General features: G+C 45.5%; 1 protein-coding gene across 5 annotated transcripts in view; it reads right to left on the reverse strand.

The window, feature by feature from the left end:
- Nucleotides 1-496: 496 nt before the first annotated feature.
- The window catches only part of TMEM181 (transmembrane protein 181), a 393500-nt gene continuing 368255 nt past the window's right edge, over nucleotides 497-25741 (reverse strand). For 3 of the 5 annotated variants that reach the window (XM_073671506.1, XM_073671508.1, XM_073671507.1), the window contains 2 exons: nucleotides 15265-15331; nucleotides 7852-8281 (listed from right to left, as the gene is read on the reverse strand). In XM_073671506.1, the coding sequence (XP_073527607.1) occupies nucleotides 7867-8281; nucleotides 15265-15331 (482 nt within the window). In that variant the 3' untranslated portion in view covers nucleotides 7852-7866. Of the gene's footprint in view, nucleotides 1429-7851; nucleotides 8282-15264; nucleotides 15332-25741 lie in introns of those variants that run through there. The other 2 variants (XM_073671509.1, XM_073671510.1) reach the window with 1 other exon arrangement.

Genomic DNA, 25741 nt, shown 5'->3' on the forward strand with positions numbered 1-25741 from the left:
CCTCAGCAGTGCCACAGGCTGATCGCTTCCATGCCACGCTGCATTGATGCAGTAACTGATGCAAAAGGAGCCCGAATAAGTATTGAGGGCATTTACTGAACATACATTTCAGTAGACCAACATTTCGGATTTTAAAAATATTTTTCAAGCGGTTATAAAGTATTCTAATTTACTGAGATAATGACTTTTGTGTCTTCATTGGCTGTAAGCCATAATCATCAACATTAATAGAAATAAACACTTGAAATAGATCACTCTGTTTGTAATGACTCTATATAATGAGTTTAACCTTTTGTATTGAAGAACTGAAATAAATTAACTTTTTGATGATATTCTAATTTAGTGAGAAGCAATTGCTATTGCAGGTGTCAGATTTTAGTTGACTCCATGTCACACAGATGTAAAGCAGTTGTAAGACAAAGGTCATAACTAAATAATAGTTCAGTGATTAATATAAAAGATAAGTGTGAACAAATTTCAGTTTATACTGTAAATATTCGTGTTTGTAAATGAAAATACAGAAAAGTTTCACTTTCTGTATTGAGAACTGAAATAAATTACATTTTTGATGATATTCTAATTTAGTGAGATGCATAAGTATTTCCTTCATGTATCCTTGACAAAATAGAAATACAATACAGATGAGCATAACATAAGTAGCTGCCAATCAGAAAATATTATAAGTGATAAATGAACCATAATATACAACCACATTTTATAAATGGGAAACTATTACCATGGAGACCCCCAAACTCCCACCTAAAAGGAATGCTGATTGTGTATGTAAAAAGCTGTGGATTCAGGATGAGTTATCCAGTAAGCCCGTGCCCTGACGAACCAGCCCTCCTCATTTTAGCACCCAGCTGAGGGCTGGGGTATGCATTAAGCAACAAGCCTACAGTGAGGGACCACAAGTGAGTACCAAAATAACAATTATATATTCACAATCATCGTCTTTTCACCTATGGAGTTATTACAGTGGTCCGGGAGGGTTTTCTTTGTGACAGATTTCGTTTAAGAATTTCAAGAGTTGCAAAGCTTTAGGAATGAAAAAAAAAAGATAGAGAGGGAAGAATGACAACAAAAAAATCAACGCCAGTGATAACCTTTTTTTTTTTTTATACCAAGCAATTGTTAGATGAAGGTCTGTTGCTTCAGGTAAAAGAGAGTGGTTCATCGCAGATATTTCCTGTATCCCATCCTGCACAGCTTCATTTTTTAATAATGAAAAAAAAAAGTCCTGTGTGAAAACAGCAACATCCCATGGTAACCAAGGTGTAAAATCGAAATAGTCCCTTGCGAGGAATGGTTGCTCCCGCTGTTGAAGGCACTCATCTAATGGGATTCTCTTAGTCACTATCAGACTCCTCTTTATATTTGGCTCTAATGGCTTGTCCATTTTGAAGAGGCATCTCTTCATAGTCACTTCTGCAAGAAATAATGTAGAAAAACTACATGTTAACATAGGCTTTAAGCATTTTTATTTACTTACAGAAATTGTAGAAAAGTATCAGCATCGGATACTTTGAGGCCTTTGATCCACAAAACTTTTTTTTTAACCCCTTAAAGTAACAACTCTGGAACACTTCAACATATTACAATGATTCTGAGATTGTTTTTGTGACATACTGTACTTCATGATAGTGGCAAATTAAGGTCAATATTTTTGTATTTATGTGTGAAAATATCTGACTTTTGATGAAAATTTTGCAAGTTTCAAATTTTGAATTTTTATGTTCTTAAACCAGAGAGATATATCACACAAAATAGTACAGTGGGTAAGGAAAGCATTCACACCTCTTTAAATTTTTCACTCTTTGTTTCATTGCAGCCATTTGGTAAATTCTAAAAAGTTCATTTTTTTCTCATTAAAGTGCACTCTGCGCCCCATCTTGACTCAAATAAAAAACAGAAATGTAGAAAGCTTTGCAAATTTATTAAAAAAGAAAAACTGAAATATCACATGGTCATAAGTATTGAGACCCTTTGCTCAGACACTCATATTTAAGCCACATGCTGTCCATTTCCTTGTGATCCTCCATGAGATGGTTATACTCCATTGGAGTCCAGCTGTGTTTAATTAAACTGACAGGCCTTGATTTGGAAAGGCACACACCTGTGTATATAAGACACAGTACATGTCAGACCAAATGAGAATTATGAGCTCAAAGGAACTGCCCAAGGAGCTCAGAGACAGAATTGTGGCAAGGCACAGATCTGGCCAAGGTTACAAAAGAATTTCTGCATTACTCAAGGTTCCTAAGAGCACAGTGGCCTCCATAATCTTTAAATGGAAGAAGTTTGGGACCACCAGAAGTCTTCTTAGACCTGACCGCCCAGCTAAACTGAGCAATCGTGGGAGAAGAGTCTTGGTGAGAGAGGTAAAGAAGAACCCCAAGATCACTGTGGCTGAGCTCCAGAGATGCAATAGGGAGATGGGAGAAAGATCAACTATCACTACAGCCCTCCACCAGTCGGGCCTTTATGGCAGAGTGGCCCGACGGAAGCCTCTCCTCAGTGCAAGACATGAAAGCTCGCATAGAGTTTGCGCAAAAACACATGAAGGACTCCCAGACTATGAGAAATAAGATTCACTGGTCTGATGAGACGAAGATAGAACTTTTTGGTGATAATTTTAAGCGTTACGTGTGCTCATCACCTGCCCAATACAATCCCAACAGTGAAACATGGTGGTGGCAGCATCATGCTATGGGGTGTTTTTCAGCTGCAGGGACAGGACGACTTGTTGCAATTGAAGGAAACATGAATGCGGCCAAGTACAGACATATCCTGGATGAAAACTTTTTCCAGAGTGCTCTGGACTTGGCCGAAGGTTCACCTTCCTACAAGACAATGACCCTAAGAACACAGCTAAAATAACAAAGCAGTGGCTTCAGAACTCTGTGACCATTCTTGACTGGCCCAGCCAGAGCTCTGACCTAAACCCAATTGAGCATCTCTGGAGAGCCAGAAAAATGGCTGTTCACCAACATTCACCATCCAACCTGACAGAACTGGAGAGGATCTGAAAGGAAGAATGGCAGAGGATCCCCAAATCCAGGTGTGAAAAACTTGTTGCATCATTCCCAAGACGACTCATGGCTATACAAGCTCAAAAGGGTGCTTCTACTCAATACTGAGCTAAGGGTCTGAATATTTATGACCATGTGATATTTCAGTTTTTATTTTTTAATAAATGTGCAAAAATTTCTACATTTGTTTTTTTTCAGTCAAAATGGGGTGCAGAGTGTACATTAATGAGAAAAAAATGAACTTTTTAGAATTTACCAAATGGCTGCAATGAAACAGAGTGAAACATTTAAAGGGGTCTGAATACTTTCCATACCAACTGTATATGGCATTTACCACACATCTACTTCACATCACAGCATTATTTGTGAAACATATTTTTTTGCTTGAAAGTAGAAGGGTTAAAAGTTTATCAGCGATTTCTCAGTTTTCCATCAAAATTTACAAAACCTTTTTTTTCTTAAGAGACTACATTACAATTGAAGTGACTGAGGGGCTATATGACAGAAAATACCCAAAAGTGACACAATTTTAAAAACTACACCCCTCAAGGTGTTCAAAACCACATTCAAGAAGTTTATTAACCCTTTAGGTCGCACATGTCAAACTCCAGCTCGTGGGCCAAATCTGGCCCTCAGAGTGATTATATTTGGCCCGCGAAGCTGGGGACTATGTGGGGCCATTATTCTGAGGACTATGTGGCACACATAATACTATGTGGAGCACTATGTGGGACCATTATACTGTATGGATGACTATGTGGGGGCCATTATACTCTATGGAGGACTATGTGAGGCTTATTATTCTTTAAGGAGGACTATGTGGGGCCCATTACACTGTGTGGAGGGTCACAGTAGGAGCATCAAACCATGCGTGTGGAGGGTACTGTGGAGGAATTCACTGTGGGGTATCCTACTGTGTTTGAAGGCCACTTTTGTTGACCTCATACTTTACCTGTATTTTTTATTAATTCAAGGTTTTTTATCCTTTGTTATTACATATTTAAATTAGGCCATTGAGCCATATGCTTTTTACTGCTCTTACACAACATATGATATTATTCCATTATGCCCCATTTATGATTATATGTATATTTTATTCTAGTATCTATTAATTAAAATATACTATGCTTGCGGGAAAACCCCTTTAATTTTGTTTCCGTATGAAAAGGTTCATCCTTATATTTGATATGGAAAAACTAACTCAATTGTAGACATTTTTCTAATAAATATCAAGATTAGCCAGCGACCTTGTCCAAGTTTTTAATTTTGTACCTCTGAGTATTTTGAGTTTGACATTCCTGCTTTAGGTGCTTCAAAGGAATTATATGTGGAAGTAAAAAAATTAACATTTTAGCTTTCCAACAAAATGTTTCTTTATCTCCTGAATATGCCGCTACCAATATGTGGCAGAAAACTACTCTTTGGGTCCATGGCAGGGCTCGGAAAAGAAAAAGCGCCACTGAACTTTTGAAGTGCAAAATTGGCTTGATTATATAGTGGACGACATGGTGCGTTTCCAGAGCCCCTGATGTACCTAAACAGTAGGACCCCCTGTCCCCAAGTCATCCCATTTTGAAAACTATACCCCTTGTGGTAGGTCGACTCACTCAGCTTCTTAAAGAGGTAGACACAGGAACAGTTTCTATTTAAAGTCCAGGTGGTTTATTGCAATCCTCAAACTACGTCACCAGAAAACTTAAATCCTGCCTTTGTCTGGCACAAGGTAAAACAAAGTAACAAGTCCATACAATAGTGCTGATTAGCCCACCTGGCTTAGAGTCCAGCTTCCATGTCCTTTAGCAAAGGCATTCAATCTAGGAGATTGAACTGTGTGAGACAAACAGCTTTCAATTTACCCAGTGAATCACACCCAGGGGTGGATATGTAGTGAAAGACGTTCAGCTGCTCATAATCAACCTGTCATGGCCGATTAACCCCTTTTAGCACTGTATGCACTAAAGCATTACTTTAATGTAATTCACGGCTCTATATTCTACATGGAAGCTGAAATCCTGCAGGGCTAGAGACCAGAGAGTAACACCATCATTTTTCCCCTTTTCCTTCTTCATCCACCTGAGAGAGCCATAGTCTGACACTAATTTAAATTCTCTCCCAAGGAGATAGTATTGCAATGTGTCCACCGCCCACTTTATGGCCAGGCATTCCTTATCTGGAATAATTTTTCTCACATGCCAACAGTTTCCTACTCAGGTAGAGAACAGGATGCTCATGTCTGTGTATCTCTTGTGTGGACCGCTCCTAGTCCGAATTCTGAGGCGTCCATTTGGAGTACAAATTCCTTCATAAAATTGGGGTTAATCAGGATTGGCTGCTTACATAGAGATGGCCTTTCAAGAACTGAAAGTGGCTCTATGTCCGACGTCCAATTAGCCATGACTGATTTTGTCAGGAAAGCGGCCATCATGGTAAAGTTTGGAATTAACCTCCTGTAGTAGCCCATGGTTCCCAGAAAGGACCCACCTTCCTTCTTTGAGTGGTTTAGGCAAGTTCTGGATTGCATCCACGTTATTCATCTAAGGCTTGATTTTGCCTCTACCTACTACAAATCCAAGGTATTTGGCCTCTTCTTTCAACATGACACTTTTTTTGGATTTAAAGAGAGCTCCGCCTTCCTGAGTGCGTCAAACACTGTCTGGACCTTTCCCAGATGACTTCCCAAATCCGAGATGAAGATTACGATATCGTCCAGGTATGCCGAACGTAATTCTTGTGGGGTGAGAGGATCCGGTCCATGGCCCTCTGGAAGGTAGCCGGAAATCCCTGCAGTCCCAACGGCATTCGGACATATTGGAAGCAACGGTCGGGTGTAGAGAAAGCAGTCTTCTCCTTGGCTTCCTGTGACCTAGGGATTTGCCAATATCCCTTTGTTAGATACAAGGTAGTAATATATTTTGCCGACCCAAGTCTCTCGATCAGCTCATTGACATGCTGCATCAGATATGTGCCAAGCTTGGAGACTTCGTTTAGCTTCCAATAATCAATACCAAATCTCTATTCTCCATCGGGTTAGACCACCTGCTGTTCGATTACTCAATGACCCCGAGATTCAGCATACGCTTCACTTCTTTGGAGATCTGTTCTCAGTGGGCCTCTAGAATTCGGTGGGGCTTCGAATTTACCCACACATGGAGTTCCGTCATAACTTTGTGTTCTAGGACATCTGTACACCACGCAAATCTGAAAATAGGTTCCGGTTCTGTTGCAGCAATTCCTGACATTGCAGCTTTTGGGCCTTCGACAGTGTTTTGGCTACTGTGACCTCTTCAATGTCCCCTTCTCGCTTAACCAGCCAACATTGAGTTTCAACGGGGTCCCTCTCTTGCTCTGCCTTGATAGGTAGTGGCACGAGAAGATTTTGGAAGTGAGAGGTGGGAGCGTTTAACTGGCAGGTAGGACAGGACTTGCAATACATTAGGATTTCACGGTGACATCCAGGCTAATAGAACCTCGGCATGACCCTTTCTTGAGTTTTGTCCAACCAAGACATGTGAATGGGCCATGTCCAACACTCTCTGTCTACAGGGTCCTGGACCAGCAATTGTTCCACTACCTTCTCACGGACCTTAGTAACCCGGTACAATAAGTCCCCACTCAACATGAAATAGAAAAACCTGGTGTCAGCCTCTGACTCCTGCCTATGCAGTTTATAACGGTTACCTAATTGAATACTTTTCTGTAGAGTTCGGTCCCTATGTTGGGCGAACCCAAAATTTTCTCAAGTCACCCCTATCTCAGGAATGTCTGCCTCAGAAGATACTACCTCTTCATCTTCCCCCATTACACAGAAGGAAAACCCGTCAGAGTCTGGGGTTGGTGAGACTTTTTTTTTTTTTTTTTTTTTTTTTTAGGGCCATCCCGTTTCTTACTTGAGAAAGCGAGGTCTTCGCCCCTCCCCCACAAGTCCCAAAACAACAAAGTCCTGGCCTATGATAATTGTGTGCAATAAATTCTGGACCATGCCAACTTCATGGGACTCAGTACCTTGGGCAGTCTCAATGACCACTCTGTCCACCGGATAGTCTTTAGCATCCCCATTAATACAGCGGATGCCCACCTTCTTCGCAGGGATCAATTGGAGAGGGAGTGTGGCCCTCAGGAGGGTCACCAAACTCCCTGAGTCTAGTAGTCCAGTCATGTGTAGACCATTCACTTTTAGAGGACAAGCTTGGGGCTTTTTGCTGGGTGGACAGTCCACACTGCAAGCTGGATATGCATAGAATGAGCACCGGCTTTCCATGCTAGTCCATTTGTTTGGTGGTGAGGGGAAAATGGGCAGCTATTTGACCTGGCCCGTGACATTTCCAGCAAATTACATCCCCCCGATCAAGCCCTCGGCATGACCTCCATTGCCCCCTTTGACTTAGGACACCCAACCCCTTTTTAACCTCTGCCTCCCCAAGAAACCGTCGATCCTTTGAAACCTTTCGACCAGTCAGACAAAGCCATCGGCGTTCCGGGGATCTCCCTGGGCAACCCAAGTCCACATCGGGCTCAGAAGGGAGTACATGAAGCGGTACATTACAACTTGCTCTAACATCTGCACTGGGGTAGAGGACTCCATCTGTAACCACTTTTGAACGAGATGCAGCAGATCAAACATTTGGGAGCAAGGGGTTTGTCACGGTGATATGCCTAGCGGTGGACCCCTTGTGCCCTGACAGACATTGTCACCCCCAAGCGCGCCAAGATTTCTGTTTTCAATTGCGCATATTCTTTGGCGTTCTGTAAGGCCAATTCATAGTAGGCCGTTTGTGGCTCCCCCGTTAAGTATGGCGCCAGGACTTCCGCCCACTGCTCTGACAGGACTTTCTCCCTATCGAGACCCTTTAAAAACGGTTAAAAAGGCCTCTATGTTGTCACCCAGGGTCATTTTCTGTAAGGCTCTCCTCACCACCTTCTGGACAAAGAAATCATTAGCTGACATTGGAGTCGGAGCTGCCGCCATGCCACGAACCACTTCTGTGAGTAATTCAATCAGCGGTTGCGGATGTTGGCTCTGCTGCTGCTGTAGCATCAGCAGCTTACTTGTCTCCTGTTGTGCCAGCTGTTGCTGCTGCTGGCTTTGGACCAGGTGCGTGATCAGCTCCTCCATTTGGTCTGACCGATCTTCCATCCTTACAGCCGCCTTCACCCAAGGCATGCAGTATGTCCACATCCGTCGCTCTTGCTTCCTGGGGATCTTGCCCGCACTTCTAGCACCAAATGTGGTAGGTCGACTCACTCGGCTTCTTAAAGAGGTAAACACAGGTACCGTGGTTTATTGCAATCCTCAAACCATGTCACCAGAAAACTTAAATCCTGCCTTTGTCTGGCACAAGATAAAACAAAGTAACAAGTCCATGCAATAGTGCTGGTTAGCCCACCTGGCTTAGAGTCCAGCTTCCATGTCCTTTAGCAAAGGTATTTACTCTAGGAGATCTGCAACCTCCATATGTCCAGCACTGTGTGAGACAAACAGCACTCAATTTACCCAGTAAATCACACCCAGGGGTGGAGATATGGTGAGAGCCATTCAGCTGCTCATAATCAACCTGTCATGGTCCATTAACCCCTTTTAGTACTGTATGCACTAAAGCATTACTTCAAGCTTATCTCACAACCAGCCACCTTACACCCTCAAGGAATTGATTTAGAGGTGTGTTGAGCACCTTGAACGCGCAGGTGCTTCACAAAATTTTAGAATATTGAGTCGTGAAAATGAAAAAACACATTTTTCCCACAAAAATGTTGCTTTACGGTATGTGCCCATGATGCAGAAATGAAGCAGAAAATTTCAGCAGCGTTTCTGCATATTTTTGGCAGTCAAAAACGCTTGCGGATTTTACACGCGTTTTTGCATGCGGATTTGACTTGCATTTTTTTCAAATGCATTAGGACCTCAAATCCGCATGCAGAAATGGACATGCTGCGGATGTTTCCTCAAGGAAAATCCACTGCGGAAAAATCCGCAGAATGGGCACAGAACATGCAGATTTTCATTGGGGATCATGAGGCACGGATTACCAAGCGTTTTGCAAGCCACAAGCAGCTCCCACAATGCCCCTCACCTAATGCTATAGTTTGCCCTATAAAATCAGAAGCTGCCTAAGGGGTGCACGCGTGTGGGGTTGTCCACGCTTCTTCTTGTGCAAAGTGGCTTCGGAGATAAGGGCAAGAGTCAGGTAACCCACACTTTGACCACTTACTCTCTTTCAACTATGTTTTTGTTAGCTTCCACCTTTTCCCCTATAGTCCTTCACTTTCTACTAACGCCCAATAATCCCTATACCTAGTAAAGAACTCTTCATCTCTCACTCCATCCTCCCCACTCACCTCACCTCCTCCTCAGAACTACTCCTCAAAATTCAATCCTGTATCTCCAAACACAGGCAGCCACCCCATGCTCTCTCCTACTCCCACCTGCTAACACTTTCTCTGCTCCTTCTCACTGCCGGCGACATCTCTCCAAATTCTGACCCTCCTCACCACATCCCCAGAGTCAGCTCTACCTCCTATCCACGAACTACCACAAACTCTCGCAGCCTTCCTAACCTTATACCCATCCACCTTATCCCCACTTCCCGAGTTGCTCTAACCGGAGCTCTATGGAAAGCTCCTACATCCACGACCTTTTCATTACTAACAAAATTTCCTTCCTCACCATCACCGAAACCTGGCTCACCCCCTCTGACACAGCCTTCCCAGCCGCACTTTCGTATGGCGGATTCCACCTTTCCCACACTTTCCGCCCCAACTGCAAACATGGTGGAGGCGTAGGTTTACTCCTGTCAGATACCTGCGCCTTCATTGAAATCTAACTATCGCCCTCCATTACACTCCCATCTTTTGAAGTGCACTGTGTGCGCATCTACTCAACCTCCAACTGGCTGTCATTTACCGACCCCCAGGGCAAGCCACCACCTTTTCAGACCACTTCACCACCTGGCTGCTTCACTTCATTTCCACTGACATCCCCACTAAGATAATGGGTGACTTCAACATCCCCATCGACACTTCCCACTCATCTGTCTCTAAGCTCCTATCCCTCACTTCTTCCTTCGGCCTTGCTCAATGGTCTTAGGCAGCCACTCAAAGATGGCCACACACTGGACCTAATCTTCACCCGCCTCTGTTCCCTATCTAACCTGTCTACTCTCCTCTCCCTCTCTCCAACCACAACCTACTTACATTCTCTGCCCTGTCCTCTTCAGGTCCACAATCCCCACTCCAAAAACTTGCACACCCTCGAGGAAACCTCAAACACCTTGACCTACACTCACTCTCTGAATCCCTCCTCCCTTTTACAGACATAAATTTCTTACACGATGCAAATGTTGCTGCTGCTTTATATAACACCACAACAGCCACAGCTCTCGACTCAGTCGCCCCTCTCATACATACCAAAGTTCGCACAATCAAAAGGCAACCCTGGCACACCATCCTTACTCAAGAACTGCGACGGGCCTCCAGGGTTGCTGAGATGGAAAAGGTCCCACTCCATTGAGCACTTCATCGCATTCAAACAATCCCTCACTATTTTCAAGTCCACACTCACTGCAGCAAAGCAAATCTACTTATTATCTCTCATATCCTCCCTGTCCCACAACCCCTAACAGCTATTCTACACTTTCAATTCTCTCCTCTGTCCCCCAGCGCCTCCTCCCTCTCCTCTCAGCCGAAGCCTTTGCCTCATTCTCAAGCAGAAGATTGACACCATCAGACAAAGATTTTCCCTTAAGTTTCCACAGCCCCTCCTCATATCAACTGACCTTCCTCCTCCAAACCCCACTTCTCCACCATTACAGAAGATCAAGTCTCCTCTTTACTCTCCACGTCACACCTCACCACCTGCGAACTTGATCCAATCCCGTCCCACCTCATCCCTAACTTTCCCACAGTCTTCATCCCAACCCTAACCCACCTCTTCAACCTGTCACTAACAACCGGTGTCTTCCCCTCATGTTTCAAACACGCCTCAATCACAGCCATCCTCAAAAAGCCCTCCCTTGACCCATCCTCTCTGACTGGCTACCGCCTCATATCACTTATCCCCTATTCCTCAAAACTACTGGAACAACACGTCCACCTTTAAATGTCCTCCCACCTCTCCTCATGTTCCCTCTTCGACCGCTTACAATCTGGCTTCCGACCGCATCACTCGACTGAAACTGCCCTGACCAAAGTCACCAATGACCTGCTAACCGCCAAATCCAAGTGACACTACTCCGTCATCCTCCTCCTGAACCTGTTATCTGCCTTCGACACAGTCGACCATTCCCTCTTACTACAGACTCGCTCATCGCTTGGTATCACGGAATTGGCCCTATCTTGGATATCCCCATACCTAACAGACAGGACATTCAGAGTCTCGCACTCGCCCCCTATCTGTCGGTGTCCCACTAGGTTCAGTTCTAGGACCTCTGCTCTTCTCCATCTACACCTTTGGCCTGCGACAACTCAGAGTCTCACAGCTTCCAGTATCACCTCTATGCTGATGAGACACAGATCTACCTCTCTGGACCAGATATCTCCTCCCTACTAACCAAAATCCCACAATGTCTGTCCGCTATCTCATCCTTCTTTTCTGCCAGATTTCTAAAACTTGGATAAAACAGAATTCATCATCTTTCCACCTTCTCATTCATCCCCCCCATCTGACCTATCCATCAATGTCAATGACTGCCCACTCTCCCGAGTTAAGCAATCTCGCTGCCTCGAGGTAACCATGGACTCTGATCTCTCCTTGAAACCACATATCCAAGCCCTTTCCACATCCTGCCGACTCCAACTCAAAAATATCTCCCGCATCTGCGCATTCCTCAGCATAGACTCTGCAAAAACACTAGTGCATGCCCTCATCATCTCCAGCCTCGACTACTCCAACCTCCTGCTCTGTGGCCTTCCTTACAACACTCTCGCGCCCCTCCAGTCTATCCTAAACTCGGCTGCCTGACTAATTCACATGTCCCCCAGCTATTCCCCAGGCTTTCCCCTCTGTCAATCTCTTCAGTGGCTCCCCATTGCCCAGAGAATCCAGTAGAAAACCTTAATCCTGGCATACAAAGCCATCCACAACCTGACTCCTCCATACATCTGTGACCTAGTCTCCCGTTACTTACCTGCACGCAACCTTCGATCCTCACAAGATCTCCTGCTCTATCTCCTCTTCCCACAATAACATACAAGATGTCTCCCGTGTATCCCCCCTACTCTGGAACGCTCTACCCCAACATATCAGACTCTCGCCTACCATGGAAACCTTCAAAAGAAACCTGAAGACTTACCTCTTCCGACAAGCCTACAAGCTGCAGTAACCACAGCTCCACGATACTGCTGCACGACCAACTCTACCCCCAACTACTGTATCCTCACCCATTCCTCGTAGATTGTGAGCCCTCGCGGGCAGGGTCCTCTCTCCTCCTGTACCAGTCGCTGACTTGTATTGTTAAGATTATTGTAAGTGTTTTTGCTATGTATACCCTCTTTTTCACATGTAAAGCGCTATGGAATAAATGGCGCTATAATAATAATAATATCGACACCACGGGTGTATCACAGAATTTTATACCATTGGGCATTGAAGAAAACACTTATTTTACCACCAAAATTTTGTTTTAGCCCCAGATTTTACATTTTCAGGCAGAAAAGTGGGTAAAAAATAGCACCAAAATTTGTCACACAATTTCTGGAGAACTTGGCAATACCCCATATGATGGTGTATGGTACTGTGTAGCCACATTGCAAGACTTGGGAGGAGTGCTATTTGACTCTTGGAGAACAAATTATCGTAGAATAGTTTGCGGACTCCATAAACACAGCCAGTAAGTGCCAGAAGAGCAGAATCTCCCCTCAAGTGTAGTGACAATTTTGACTCCATGGGTCTTTTCCATAAATAAGCAGCTGTCTATGTACATGTACGGGGGATGTTGTGAAGGATTTAAAGCCATAGGTTGTATGTACAAAAAACGCATAATAGAGCTGGAGCAATTTGATTTGGATAGGAAGCCCTGAGAATATGGACATGAACGGTAGCCAAGAGAACCGTCTCTTACCTGAAGGAGTCACTAATCCTTCTTTTGATTAGCCAGCCTGGCATGACGTCATTGATGTGGTATGACGTACGTGACATCGTATCGAGCTGGCTAATCAAAAGAGTCACGAATGCAGTCAGGTAAGAGGCAGTCCTCTAGACCAGGGGTCCTCAAACTTTTTAAACAGGGTGCCAGTTCACGGTCCCTCAGACCATTGGAGGGCCGGAATATAGTTTTAAAAAAAAACTATGAACAAATTCCTATGCACACTGCACATATCTTATTTTGAAGTAAAAAAAAACAATACAGGAACAAATACAATATTTAAAATGAAGAACAAGTAAAGTTAAATTAAACGGTATTTCAATAGGTAGGTAACTGTACCCAATAGGCAGCATAGGTCCCCAATAGGCAGGTAAATGTCCCCAATAGGCAGCATAGGTCCCCAACAGGCAGGTAAATGTCCCCAACAGGCAGGTAAATGTCCCAAACAGGCAGGTAAATGTCCCCAACAGGCAGCATAGGTCCCCAATAGGCAGCATAGGTCCCCAATAGGCAGGTAAATGTTCCCAATAGGCAGGCTGTTTCCCCCTTATAATGCCATATGCAGGCTGTTCCCCCCCTTATATAGCCCCATGCAGGCTGTTCCCCCCTTATAATGCCCCATGCTGGATGCCACCCCCCATATAATGCCCCATGCAGGATGTCCCTTTCTCACACCATATAATGCCCCATGCAAGATATCACTCCCCTGTCTTTATAATGCAGGATGTCCCTTCTCCCCCCATATCATGCCCCATGCAGGATTTCACCCCCCATATCATGCCCCATGCAGGATGTCACCCCCCCATATAATGCCCCATGCAGGATATAACTCCCCTGTCTTTATAATGCCCCATGCAGCATGTCACCCCCCCATACAATGCCCCATGCATGTCACCCCCCATATAATGCCCCATGCAGCATGTCACCCCCCCATATAATGCCCCATGCAGCATGTCAGCCCCCCATATAATGCCCCATGCAGCATGTCAGCCCCCCATATAATGCCCCATGCAGCATGTCAGCCCCCCATATAATGCCCCATGCAGCATGTCAGCCCCCCATATAATGCCCCATGCAGCATGTCACTCCCCCATATCATGCCCCATGCAGCATGTCACCCCCCCCATATAATGCCCCATGCAGGATGTCACCCCCCATATCATGCCCCATGCAGGATGTCACCCCCCCATATAATGACCTATGCCTCCATACATTAAAAAAAAAAAAAAAAAAAATCCAATACTCACCTCACTTCTCACTTGCTGCCGCTGCTCTACTCGTGTCCGGACTTCAGCGTTGCGGCGGCGTTGTCCCGCTCTGCGCTGCCTGTGACGGCACTCGGGAGGGCGCGGTATAAAGACGTCACCGCGCCCTCTGACCTGAGATGTCACAGGAAGCGCAGAGCAGGAAGACAGCGGATCTGCGGAGGCACAGGGAGAGGTAAGTATCCGGCTGCCGGGGCCCTGAGCAAGCGGGGGGAAGGGCGCCCATAGCCCGGCGGGCCGGATAAAAGTCCTCCGCGGGCCGCATGTGGCCCGCGGGCCGTAGTTTGAGGACCCCTGCTCTAGACTATCGTCTTGTAGCCACAAACCAAGGACATGGTTGATGGACCGGTGCTACAAGATAGGTAACACATTGCATCCTAACATGAGGTCATTCTAGTTTAGAATTTTTGTGATATACCAGCTACATTCTGTAGTGTCAGAGTAACATCATCTAAATATATGTAAAGGCAATGAAATTGGGTACAGAGATAGCATTTAATGTTTTACAGTATTTTTGATATTGTGATTGAGTGTGGTTAGACTTCAGCAGATGCCCATATCAGGAACACCCTTGAGTTAATAGCAACTGGCCAATCCTTGCTCAACTAGAACAAGAACTGCATCTTCTGATCTAACTGATAAGATGAGACTAAGCTACATATCACACTCATCTTGAATCACATAACTGAAATAGCTGGCAATCATGCAGGAACCTATTATACTGTATGGTAGTGCTGTTTTGTGCTGCCTTTATTCCATTAATCTTCTTATTCTTTTTGGAAAAGAATCATAGTGCTTCCATGATTCTTGATTTGTACCATTGATGACACCATATAATATTAAGTTCTATATATAACAAGAGGCAGAAAGAGAATAAGGTTCTGGACTTACCCATATATGACATCATCATCGGAATCATTAAGCATTGAGAAGGCAGGATTATCCTTCAACTGAGACTCTGCAAAAAGTTCAAGTAATAAATAAATGGTGAGCTCATTAAATTTACTATCCAATTGGAGTACAAGTAGCTGATGGTCTGGAGCAGACGTGGGCAAACTGCGGCCCTCTGGCTGTTCCAGGCCGGCCTGCAGACACAGCTGAAGGGCTGAAACAGTGTCCCACATGCCACACCATGCCCTCCCACAGCTGCCTTTAATCTCCTCAGGATGCAGACAGCGGTGAGTACATTGATGGAGGACAGGGCCGCTGGATTCATCTTCCACTAATCAGCATATGAAACAGCAGACATGACAACGTCATTTCAGCAAGTTGCTGCTGAGACTCGGTTCACAGGTGACAGGAAAAGAACGCCGGGGGAATGGGTGCAAGGCAAGTATGCGTTGTTTTTTTTTTTTTTTTTTTATATCATGTGTATGAGGTATTTGAATGTATATATAGTTGTGCTCAAAAGTTTACATACCCAAATGGGTGAAGCCATTTATTGTCGAACTACAGTGTTTTCTCTTTTTAAATCTTAATGACAACCAAAGACATCCAAATGACCCTGATCAAAAGTTCACATACCCTGGTGATTTTGGCCTGATAACATGCACAGAATTTGATACAAATGGATTTGAATGGCTACTACAGGTAACATCCTCACCAGTGATCTGTTTGCTTGTAATTAGTGTGTGTGCATAAAAGCTGAGTGAGTTTCTGGGATCCAGACAGACTCTTGCATCTTTCATCCAGCCACTGACGTTTCTGGATTGTGAGTCATGAGGAAAGCAAAAGAAATGTCAACAGATCTACGGGAAAAGGTAGTTGAACTGTATAACCCAGGAAAGGGATACAAAAAAAATATCCACGGAATTGATAATGCCAGTCAGCAGCTTTCAAACTGTGATTAACAAATGGAAAATCAGGGGCTCTGTAAAAACCAAACCACGGTCAGGTGGACCAACAAAAATTTCGGCCACAACTGCCAGGAAAATTGTTCGGGATGCAAAGAAAAACCCACAAATAACATCAGCTGAAATTCAGGAATCTCTGAAAAATAGCGGTGTGGCTGTTTCAAGATGCATAATAAGGAGGCACTTGAAGAAAAATGGGCTGCATGGTCGAGTCGCCAGAAGAAAGCCATTACTGCGCAAATGCCACAAAGTATTTCGCCTACAATACGCCAAACAGCACAGAGACAAGCTTCAAAACGTCTGGAACAAGGTAATTTGGAGTGATGAGACCAAGATTGAACTTTTTGGCCACAACCATAAACGTTACATTTGGAGAGAGGTCAACATATGATCAAAGGAACACCATTCCTACAGTAAAGCACGGAGGTGGAACACTGATGTTTTGGGGATTTGTGAGCTCCAAAGGCACAGGAAACTTGGTAAAAGTTGAAGGAAAGATGAATGCAGCACGTTATCAGCAAACACTGGAGGCAAATTTACACTCATCAGCCCGGAAGCTGCGCATTGGACGTACTTGGATGGTCCAACATGACAACGATCCAAAACACAAGGACAAGTCGACCTGTCATTGTGAAGATTCTGGAGTGGCCATCTCAGTCTCCAGACCTCAATATCACTGAGCCACTCTGGGGAGATCTCAAGCACACAGTTCATGCTAGACGGCCCAGGAATTTACAGGAACTGGAGGCTTTTTGCCAAGAAGAATGGGCAGCTTTACCATCTGAGAAGATAAAGAACCTCATCCACAACTACCACAAAAGACTTCAAGCTGTCATTGATGTTAGAGGGGGCAATACACGGTATTAAGAACTGGGGTATGAGAACTTTTGATCAGGGTCATTTGGATGTTTTTGGTTGTCACTAAGATTTAAAAAGAGAAAACACAGTAGTTTGACAATAAATGCCTTCACCCAATAATTAACCATGGGTGGAGAAAAAGTTTTTTGTTATCATTCATATTCTCTGAAACAAGGCCAAGAAAGCAAAAATTCTGCCAAGGTATGTAAACTTTTGAGCACAACTGTAGGAACTTATGTGGAGCTCACACTGTATATGTGGAAGCTTTGTGGGGTTCACACTGCATATAGGAGGCTATATGGGGATCACACTGTATTTATAGAGGCTATGTGGGGGGATCATACTGTATATATAGAGGCTTTGTGGGGGGATCACACTATATATGGAGGCTATGTGGGGTCTCATACTGTATATTGTCAGTTAGCTGAGCAGCCTCTAGTGTTGGCTCAGGAGGGGGAGGGGCTTAAGTCACAGGATGGCAGAGAGCAGAGGGAGCACTGCAGGATGAGACAGGAAGCGGTGATCTGCCCAGCATGACAGGGAGTGTGTGTGTGTGTGTGTGTGTGTCTATGTATCTATGAGTGTTTTTTTTGTGTATGAGTATATGTCATTGTGTGTGTATATGAGAGTGTGTGTGTGCAACTAACATATAAAGCAGCACTCTGCAATGCTAAGTATGCGAACATGAAATATATGAAATTTGAATAGCATTACTGCTCTAGAAAATAGAAATAAATGAGAAATCTTAGCGCATAAATTGGCCAATTCATGTGTACCTGGTAGGCACGAGAGGGGTTCACATTGGCAGGGTTCTGATATAACAGGAGGCGCCTTATCGTGGCTACCAGGTACACATGAGCAGTAATGCCATTTAGATTTCATACATTTCATGTTGATCTAAATGTGGGGAACAGAGCGCACAATAGGGTGATACCCTATGGAGGGAGATTAAGAGAGTGCTGGTTACACTCACCTGATGGAGTTGTGACAGGCACAACTCCTATGAAGGCATGAAGAAAAACAGCTGCTACTGCCCCGTGGCTGGTGGATAAATCCTCCAGGAGATATTGGATCCAGTTGGATAAACACGTAGCTCTTCACAGTCGTGGCATAGGGTCAGAGATCCTATTTCTTATGTATTTTCCTAGGTTCTTTTTGTTATGTATTTTAATACCCTTCTGATTGTTATTTTAGTATTAATTTCTATTAATATCCCCATTTTTAATTCTATATCACAATGTGTCTTATCCTAAATAATCAATATACACATGATCTTGGAGCCAATTTATCCATTCTTGAAAATTCATTTTTATTTTTTTTCTTTTAAATTATCTTCTGCTTATTGTTTCATTATTCTTGTCCCTGATTTTGTATTTATGAAAATTATCCCCATTTCATTTTTCATCCCCCTTTTTAACGCTTCTTTTTTTTTGATAGTTTCCACCCATTAGTCTCATTACGCCTTCCGTGGCACTTTCTGGCCCCTATTCAATGGCTCATATTGAGTTCAAATCCGGTTCCTCCTGCTCTCCAAACTGCAGTCTTTACAACACTTTTTGTCCTTTTTATTCATTTCTAAGTATAGCTCCCTTTTCTGTACCACCTTCACCTCATCCATCTAGATGGCTCCTCTGTTAAATGTTGCCCTTCTGATGTCCATACACTGCCAAATCCCAGGATCTAATCACATTTCTCCTACACTCCAATTGCTTCTCCTCAACAATTTGTCTTTTATTTATGTGGTGCCATTTATATGTGCATTTCCCCTCTTTCCTTCGTCCCCTTTCCCACATTTGCCTGGGTGGCTCACCTGTTAAATATTCACTCACTGGCTTCTATTCACTGCCCCATCCTGGGTTCTTATCCCACTTCTCCCGCATTGCAATCATTCAACTGTTTACATGTTATCAGTATTAAGGATGGTCCCCCCCCCCAACTTTAATTTATTTGAAATTGCCAGTTGAACGTTCCTCCACTTCCTAATTTTTCCATTGGTTTAAGTGTTCCTGTGGTGTCCCCTATGTAACTGGCATCCATTTTGGGCCTTTATAACCCATCCATTTTCATGCTGTACACATTTGGTTTTTTTACTTGAAAGAGACGCCAGTACGGCGTTGAAACGCGTTGTTAATAAAATGCCTTTTCATCATCATCTCTGAAAAATTGATTTACTTCAGCAGCGCAGCCCAGCTACGTGTTTATCCAACTGAACCCAATACATTTCATGTTCGCATACTTAGCGTTGCAGAGTGCTGCTTTATTTGTTAGTTGTATATGGAGGTAGCTGCTCCTATTAAGCACCTGTACACACCTATTTCTTCTTTTTGATGTGCTGGTCATTTTTGTTGTTTGTATGTGTGTGCATCATTGTGTTTGTATAGGAGCATGTGTGTGTGTATCTATGAGTGTGTTTTTCTGTGTATGAGTGTGTGTTTTTTTTTATTTGTGTATCTGTGTGTGTATGAGTATGTGTGTATCTGAGTGTGTGTGTTTAAGTGTGTATATCATTCTATGTGTATGTTAGTGTGTGTGTATCTAGGAGTGTGTTTTTATTTGTGTGCATCATTGTGTGCATACATGAGTGTGTGTGTGTATGAGTGTGTATATCATTGTGTGTGTATATGAGTATCTGTGTGTATTTCTGTGTGTGAGTGTGTGGGTTTATTGTAGCATATAATGGGCAGAAAAACATGTAACAAGTGTAAACACCAGTCCTTAACGCTTTCGCAACCCTGGGATTTTCCGTTTTTGCATATTTGTTTTTTGCTCCCCTTGTTCCCAGAGCCATAGCGTTTTTATTTTTTGGTCAATATGGCCGTGTGAGGGCTTATTTTTTTTCGGGACGAGTTGTACTTTTGAACAACATTACTGGTTTTACCATATCGTGTACAGGAAAAATGGGAAAAAAATTCCAAGTGCGGTGAAATTGCAAAAAAAAGTGCCATACCACAGATGTTTTTTTTTATTATTTTTTTTACCATGTTCACTGAATGCTAAAACTGACCTGCCATTATTATTCTCCAGGTGATTACGAGTTCGAAGACACCAAACATGTATAGGATCTTTTTTATTTAAGTGGTGAAAAAAAAATCCAAATTTAGTTAAAAAAAAAAAAAAAAAAAAAAAGGGCACCATTTTCCAAGACCCATAGCGTCTCCATTTTTCGGGATCTGCGGCCGGGTGAGGACTTATTTTTTGAGCGCCGAGCTGAAGTTTTTATTGATACCATTTGATCGCCCGTTATTGCAACGTTGCGGCGACCAAAAAATGAAATTCTGGCGTTAAGAATTTTTTTCTCATTACGCCGTTTAACGACCAGATTAATTATTTTTCTATATTGATAGATCGGGCAATTCTGAACGCGGCGATACCAAATATGTGTATGTGGGGATTTTTTTTTATTATTTTAATTTGAACGGGGGGAAAGGGGGGTGATTTAAACTTTTAGATTTTTTTAATTTTTTAAATATTTTTAAAAACTTTTTTTTTCACTTTTTGCTTGCTTCTATAGTCTCCATAGAAGACTAGAAGCAGCAACTGTCCAATCGCCTCTGCTACATAGAGGTGATCAGCTGATCACCTCTATGTAGCAGAAATGCGCCTGTGCTATGAGCGCCGACCACTAGGTAGTTCTCATAGCGATCAGTATATGACAACCACTGGAGTCTGCTGCAGACCCAGGGTTGTCATGCCCACGCATCGGTGACCTGCGATCACGTGACGGGGTCACCGATGGGCGGGGTAAGTGACGCGCTTCCGACGCGGCGATGTTAAATGCCGCTGTCAGAGATTGACAGCGGCATTTAACATGTTAACAGCCGCGGGTGGATCGCGATTCCACCAGCGGCAGTTGCGGGCACATGTCAGCTGTAAGAATCAGCTAACATGTGTCCGGTTCAGCGTGGGCTCAGCGCCGGAGCCAGAGAGGAATCGGGGGTTACAGCCTGTTGCGTACTAATACAGCACAGGCTGTAAAGGGGTTAACCGCCGATACATCTTATTAGGTGGTCATTAAGGGACCTTAATCCTTTCTCACAGTGCTGAGGATTAAGTGTAATGCGCCCCCCAGTGGGCGAAAATCCCAAGGTGACTGCTGTATATGACAACTGACACCCTGTGGCAAATCCTTAAATGTTGCTCTCAAATCGCGACAGCGACATATAAGTGGTTATAAGGAGGTTTAGAATAAGAAGATTATAGTCACAGGGTGACTGCACATTTTTAGCATAAGACTGGACAGGATCTACAACTAGACTGAGCCCGCATAATAGTGCAGCCTCAGTCTAGTTGTAGATGTTATCCAGTTTTCTGCTCACTCTATGTGACTATAACCGTTTGAATCCCAACACGCTGTGAGGATTCCCCAGTGTTAACAGTAAGAGTGCGCGGACACGTGGGCAGTCATATGACCATAAGTATGGAATTTCTATACTTCCGGCCACATTTCATCTAGATATGTACTGAGTGAGGCCACGCACGTCTAGTCTGCGTATGGTCGGAAGTATGGAAATCAAATATTGGTAGTCGCATGACCACCCACTCTCATTGTCAACACTGGAGAATCCTCACAACATGGGCTGCGTGCAATGAAATGATTCAGAAGTCTGCAGTCGCATACAGTGACTCTAATGGGTTGCTATGACAGCGGGGAGTCTGTTGAAGACCCTTATTGCTTGCCATCACAGATCTATGTTGAAACTCAGCTGTGTTTAGGCATCAAAGACAACTTTTGCTCTATACAGAGGTATTACAGTATATAGCACAAGTGATCAGACAAATGAAGGTTCAGATGACCTAAGGGGGCTAATAAATACACTAAAAAGTAAAAAAACAAAAAACAACAAGTTTTAAAAAAAACATGAAAAAAATTTAAATCATCCCTTATTTGCCCATTAAAAATATAGATATTACAAAATGTAAAAAAATACACATCTGCGATAACACTGTGTCCATAAAAGTCCAATCTATCAATGTATAAGTTTTACCCCTCCAGCATTTCTTTTTTTAGTTTCCTGCCCCTAGTCTTAGGCCACGTGCACACGTTCAGGTTTTGGTGAGCTTTTTACCAAAATCAAGACTGGGTGACAAGAAGGACAAGTAGTGGTGCACGTGTTTCCACTACACTTTTCCTCTGACTGTTCCATTGCTGGCTTTGGCTTACATATACCGAGGTAAAAAACTCACTAAACACTGAATGTGTGCATGTGGCCTTATGCTTACCAGCTGCTTCTCAGCACCGCTCTGGTCGGTCTCCAGCAATTTGTTTTCTGCTGGATCGCTACAGTGTTTGCTGGCCGATCCGGAGGTCACAACTCATTTTAAGTCCATGAGAAGCAGATCAACGCCAGAACGAGACTCTCATAGACCTACATTGAGAGCTTGTGTTATTACCTCTGACTTCCGGTCAGTCAGAAGTCGCGGTCACAAGATAGTGGACAGGAGCGGCACCCGGAAGAGCTGAAGACGGCGACTGGTAAGTTTAAGACTAAGGGCAGCAACACTCAAGGGCTGAAAGAAAAAAAATGCTGCAGTAAGTGCTTTAACTAACCTGAAAGATAAATATCGTAAGGCTGTGTGCCCACGATGCAGAAATGCTCCGGATTTTTCCTGAGCGTTTCTGCATTTCCCTGGCAGAAAAAACGCATGCGGATTGTACATGCGGATTGTACATGCATTTTTCCTGCCAGGGACATGCGGATGTGAAGCTTTCTTTACATGCATTTCCGCATGCGGGTTGACAAGCACTTTCCAAGAGATTTTAGCATCACTTGGAAAGTGCTTGACAACTTGATCACACTATATACCATGCAACCGGCACAAGGGGGGGTGAGGGAGAGACACGGCACAAGGGGGGGTGAGGGAGAGACACGGCACAAGGGGGGGTGAGGGAGACACGGCACAAGGGGGGGGGGGGGGAGACAGCGCACAAGGGGGGGAGACCGCGCGCAAGGGGGGGAGACCGCGCGCAAGGGGGGGAGACCGCGCGCAAGGGGGGGAGACCGCGCGCAAGGGGGGGAGACCGCGCGCAAGGGGGGGAGACAGCGCGCAAGGGGGGGAGACAGCGCGCAAGGGGGGGAGACAGCGCGCAAGGGGGGGAGACAGCGCGCAAGGGGGGGAGACAGCGCGCAAGGGGGGGAGACAGCGCGCAAGGGGGGGAGACAGCGCGCAAGGGGGGGGAGACAGCGCGCAAGGGGGGGAGACAGCGCGCAAGGGGGGAGACAGCGCGCAAGGGGGGGAGACAGCGCGCAAGGGGGGGAAGAGACAGCGCGCAAGGGGGGGAAGAGACAGCGCGCAAGGGGGGGAAGAGACAGCGCGCAAGGGGGGGAAGAGACAGCGCGCAAGGGGGGGAAGAGACAGCGCGCAAGGGGGGGAAGAGACAGCGCGCAAGGGGGGGAAGAGACAGCGCGCAAGGGGGGGAAGAGACAGCGCGCAAGGGGGGGAAGAGACAGCGCGCAAGGGGGGGAAGAGACAGCGCGCAAGGGGGGGAAGAGACAGCGCGCAAGGGGGGGAAGAGACAGCGCGCAAGGGGGGGAAGAGACAGCGCGCAAGGGGGGGAAGAGACAGCGCGCAAGGGGGGGGAAGAGACAGCGCGCAAGGGGGGGGAAGAGACAGCGCGCAAGGGGGGGGAAGAGACAGCGCGCAAGGGGGGGGAAGAGACAGCGCGCAAGGGGGGGGAAGAGACAGCGCGCAAGGGGGGGGAAGAGACAGCGCGCAAGGGGGGGGAAGAGACAGCGCGCAAGGGGGGGAGACAGCGCGCAAGGGGGGGGAAGAGACAGCGCGCAAGGGGGGGAAGAGACAGCGCGCAAGGGGGGGGAAGAGACAGCGCGCAAGGGGGGGGAGAGAGAGCGCGCAAGGGGGGGGAGAGAGCACGCAAGGGGGGGAGAGAGCGCGCAAGGGGGGGGAAGAGACAGCGCGCAAGGGGGGGAAGAGACAGCGCGCAAGGGGGGGAAGAGACAGCGCGCAAGGGGGGGAAGAGACAGCGCGCAAGGGGGGGAAGAGACAGCGCGCAAGGGGGGAAGAGACAGCGCGCAAGGGGGGGAAGAGACAGCGCGCAAGGGGGGGAAGAGACAGCGCGCAAGGGGGGGAAGAGACAGCGCGCAAGGGGGGGAAGAGACAGCGCGCAAGGGGGGGAAGAGACAGCGCGCAAGGGGGGGAAGAGACAGCGCGCAAGGGGGGGAAGAGACAGCGCGCAAGGAGGGGAAAAGACAGCGCGCAAGGAGGGGAAAAGACAGCGCGCAAGGAGGGGAAGAGACAGTGAGCAGGGCCGCTGTGAGCTTTCTTTGCCCCCCCCTATGCGCTGTCTCTGCCCCCTGTGCGTTATCTGGGACCCCCAGTGCGACGTCTGGGACCCCCTGTGCGACGTCTGGGACCCCCTGTGCGACGTCTGGGACCCCCTGTGCGACGTCTGGGACCCCCTGTGCGACGTCTGGGACCCCCTGTGCGACGTCTGGGACCCCCTGTGCGACGTCTGGGGCCCCGTTCTTGAGTACATCACTCAATCCTGTGCGACGTCTGGGGCCCCTGTGTGACGTCCGGGGCCCTGTTCTTGAGTAAATCACTCAATGGTTCTTATAAGCGTGAAAAATCTGATCTACAGCAGCAGGGGTATATTCTGGCCCAGAGGAGTATAATCTGGCCTAGGCCAATTTAAACCCCGGGGTATAGTTTGGCCTAAGCTATAATATACCTATGGTCTATACTCCTCTAGGGCAGAATATTAGTGTTTTTGCTGCTGTAGTGCTACAGTATATATAGATGCACATACAGTGGTGGCCAAAAGTATTGGCACCCCTGCAATTCTGTCAGATAATACTCAGTTTCTTCCTGAAAATGATTGCAATCACAAATTCGTTGGTATTATCATCTTCATTTAATTTGCTTGCAAGGAAAAACACAAAAGAGAATGAAGCAAAAATCAAATCATTGATCATTTCACACAAAACTCCAAAAATGGGCCAGACAAAAGTATTGGCACCCTCAGCCTAAGACTTGGTTGCACAACCTTTAGCCAAAATAACTGCGAACAACCGCTTCCGGTAACCATCAATGAGTTTCTTACAATGCTCTGCTGGAATTGTAGACCATTCTTCTTTGGCAAACTGCTCCAGGTCCCTGATATTTGAAGGGTGCCTTTTCCAAACTGCCATTCCGAGATCTCTCCACAGGTGTTCTATGGGATTCAGGTCTGGACTCATTGCTGGCCACCTTAGAAGTCTCCAATGCTTTCTCTCAAACCATTTTATAGTGCTTTTGGAAGTGTGTTTTGGGTCATTGCCCTGTTGGAAGACCCATGACCTCTGAGGGAGACCCAGCTTTCTCACACTGGGCCCTATATTATGTTGCAAAATTTGTTGGTAGTCTTCAGACTTCATAATGCCATGCACACGGTCAAGCAGTCCAGTGCCAGAGGCAGCAAATCAACCCCAAAACATCAGGGAACCTCCGCCATGTTTGACTGTAGGGACCGTGTTCTTTTCTTTGAATGCCTCTTTTTTTTTTCCTGTACACTCTATGTTGATGCTTTTTCCCAAAAAGCTCTACTTTTGTCTCATCTGACCAGAGAAAATTCTTCCAAAACGTTTTAGGCTTTCTCAGGTAAGTTTTGGCAGACTCCAGCCTGGCTTTTTATGTCTCGGGGTAAGAAGTGGGGTCTTCCT

The sequence above is a fragment of the Phyllobates terribilis genome, unplaced genomic scaffold (assembly GCF_046119375.1).
Source record: "Phyllobates terribilis strain yellow unplaced genomic scaffold, ASM4611937v1 Scaffold_3__8_contigs__length_932513732, whole genome shotgun sequence".
Taxonomy (NCBI): Eukaryota; Metazoa; Chordata; class Amphibia; order Anura; family Dendrobatidae; genus Phyllobates; species Phyllobates terribilis.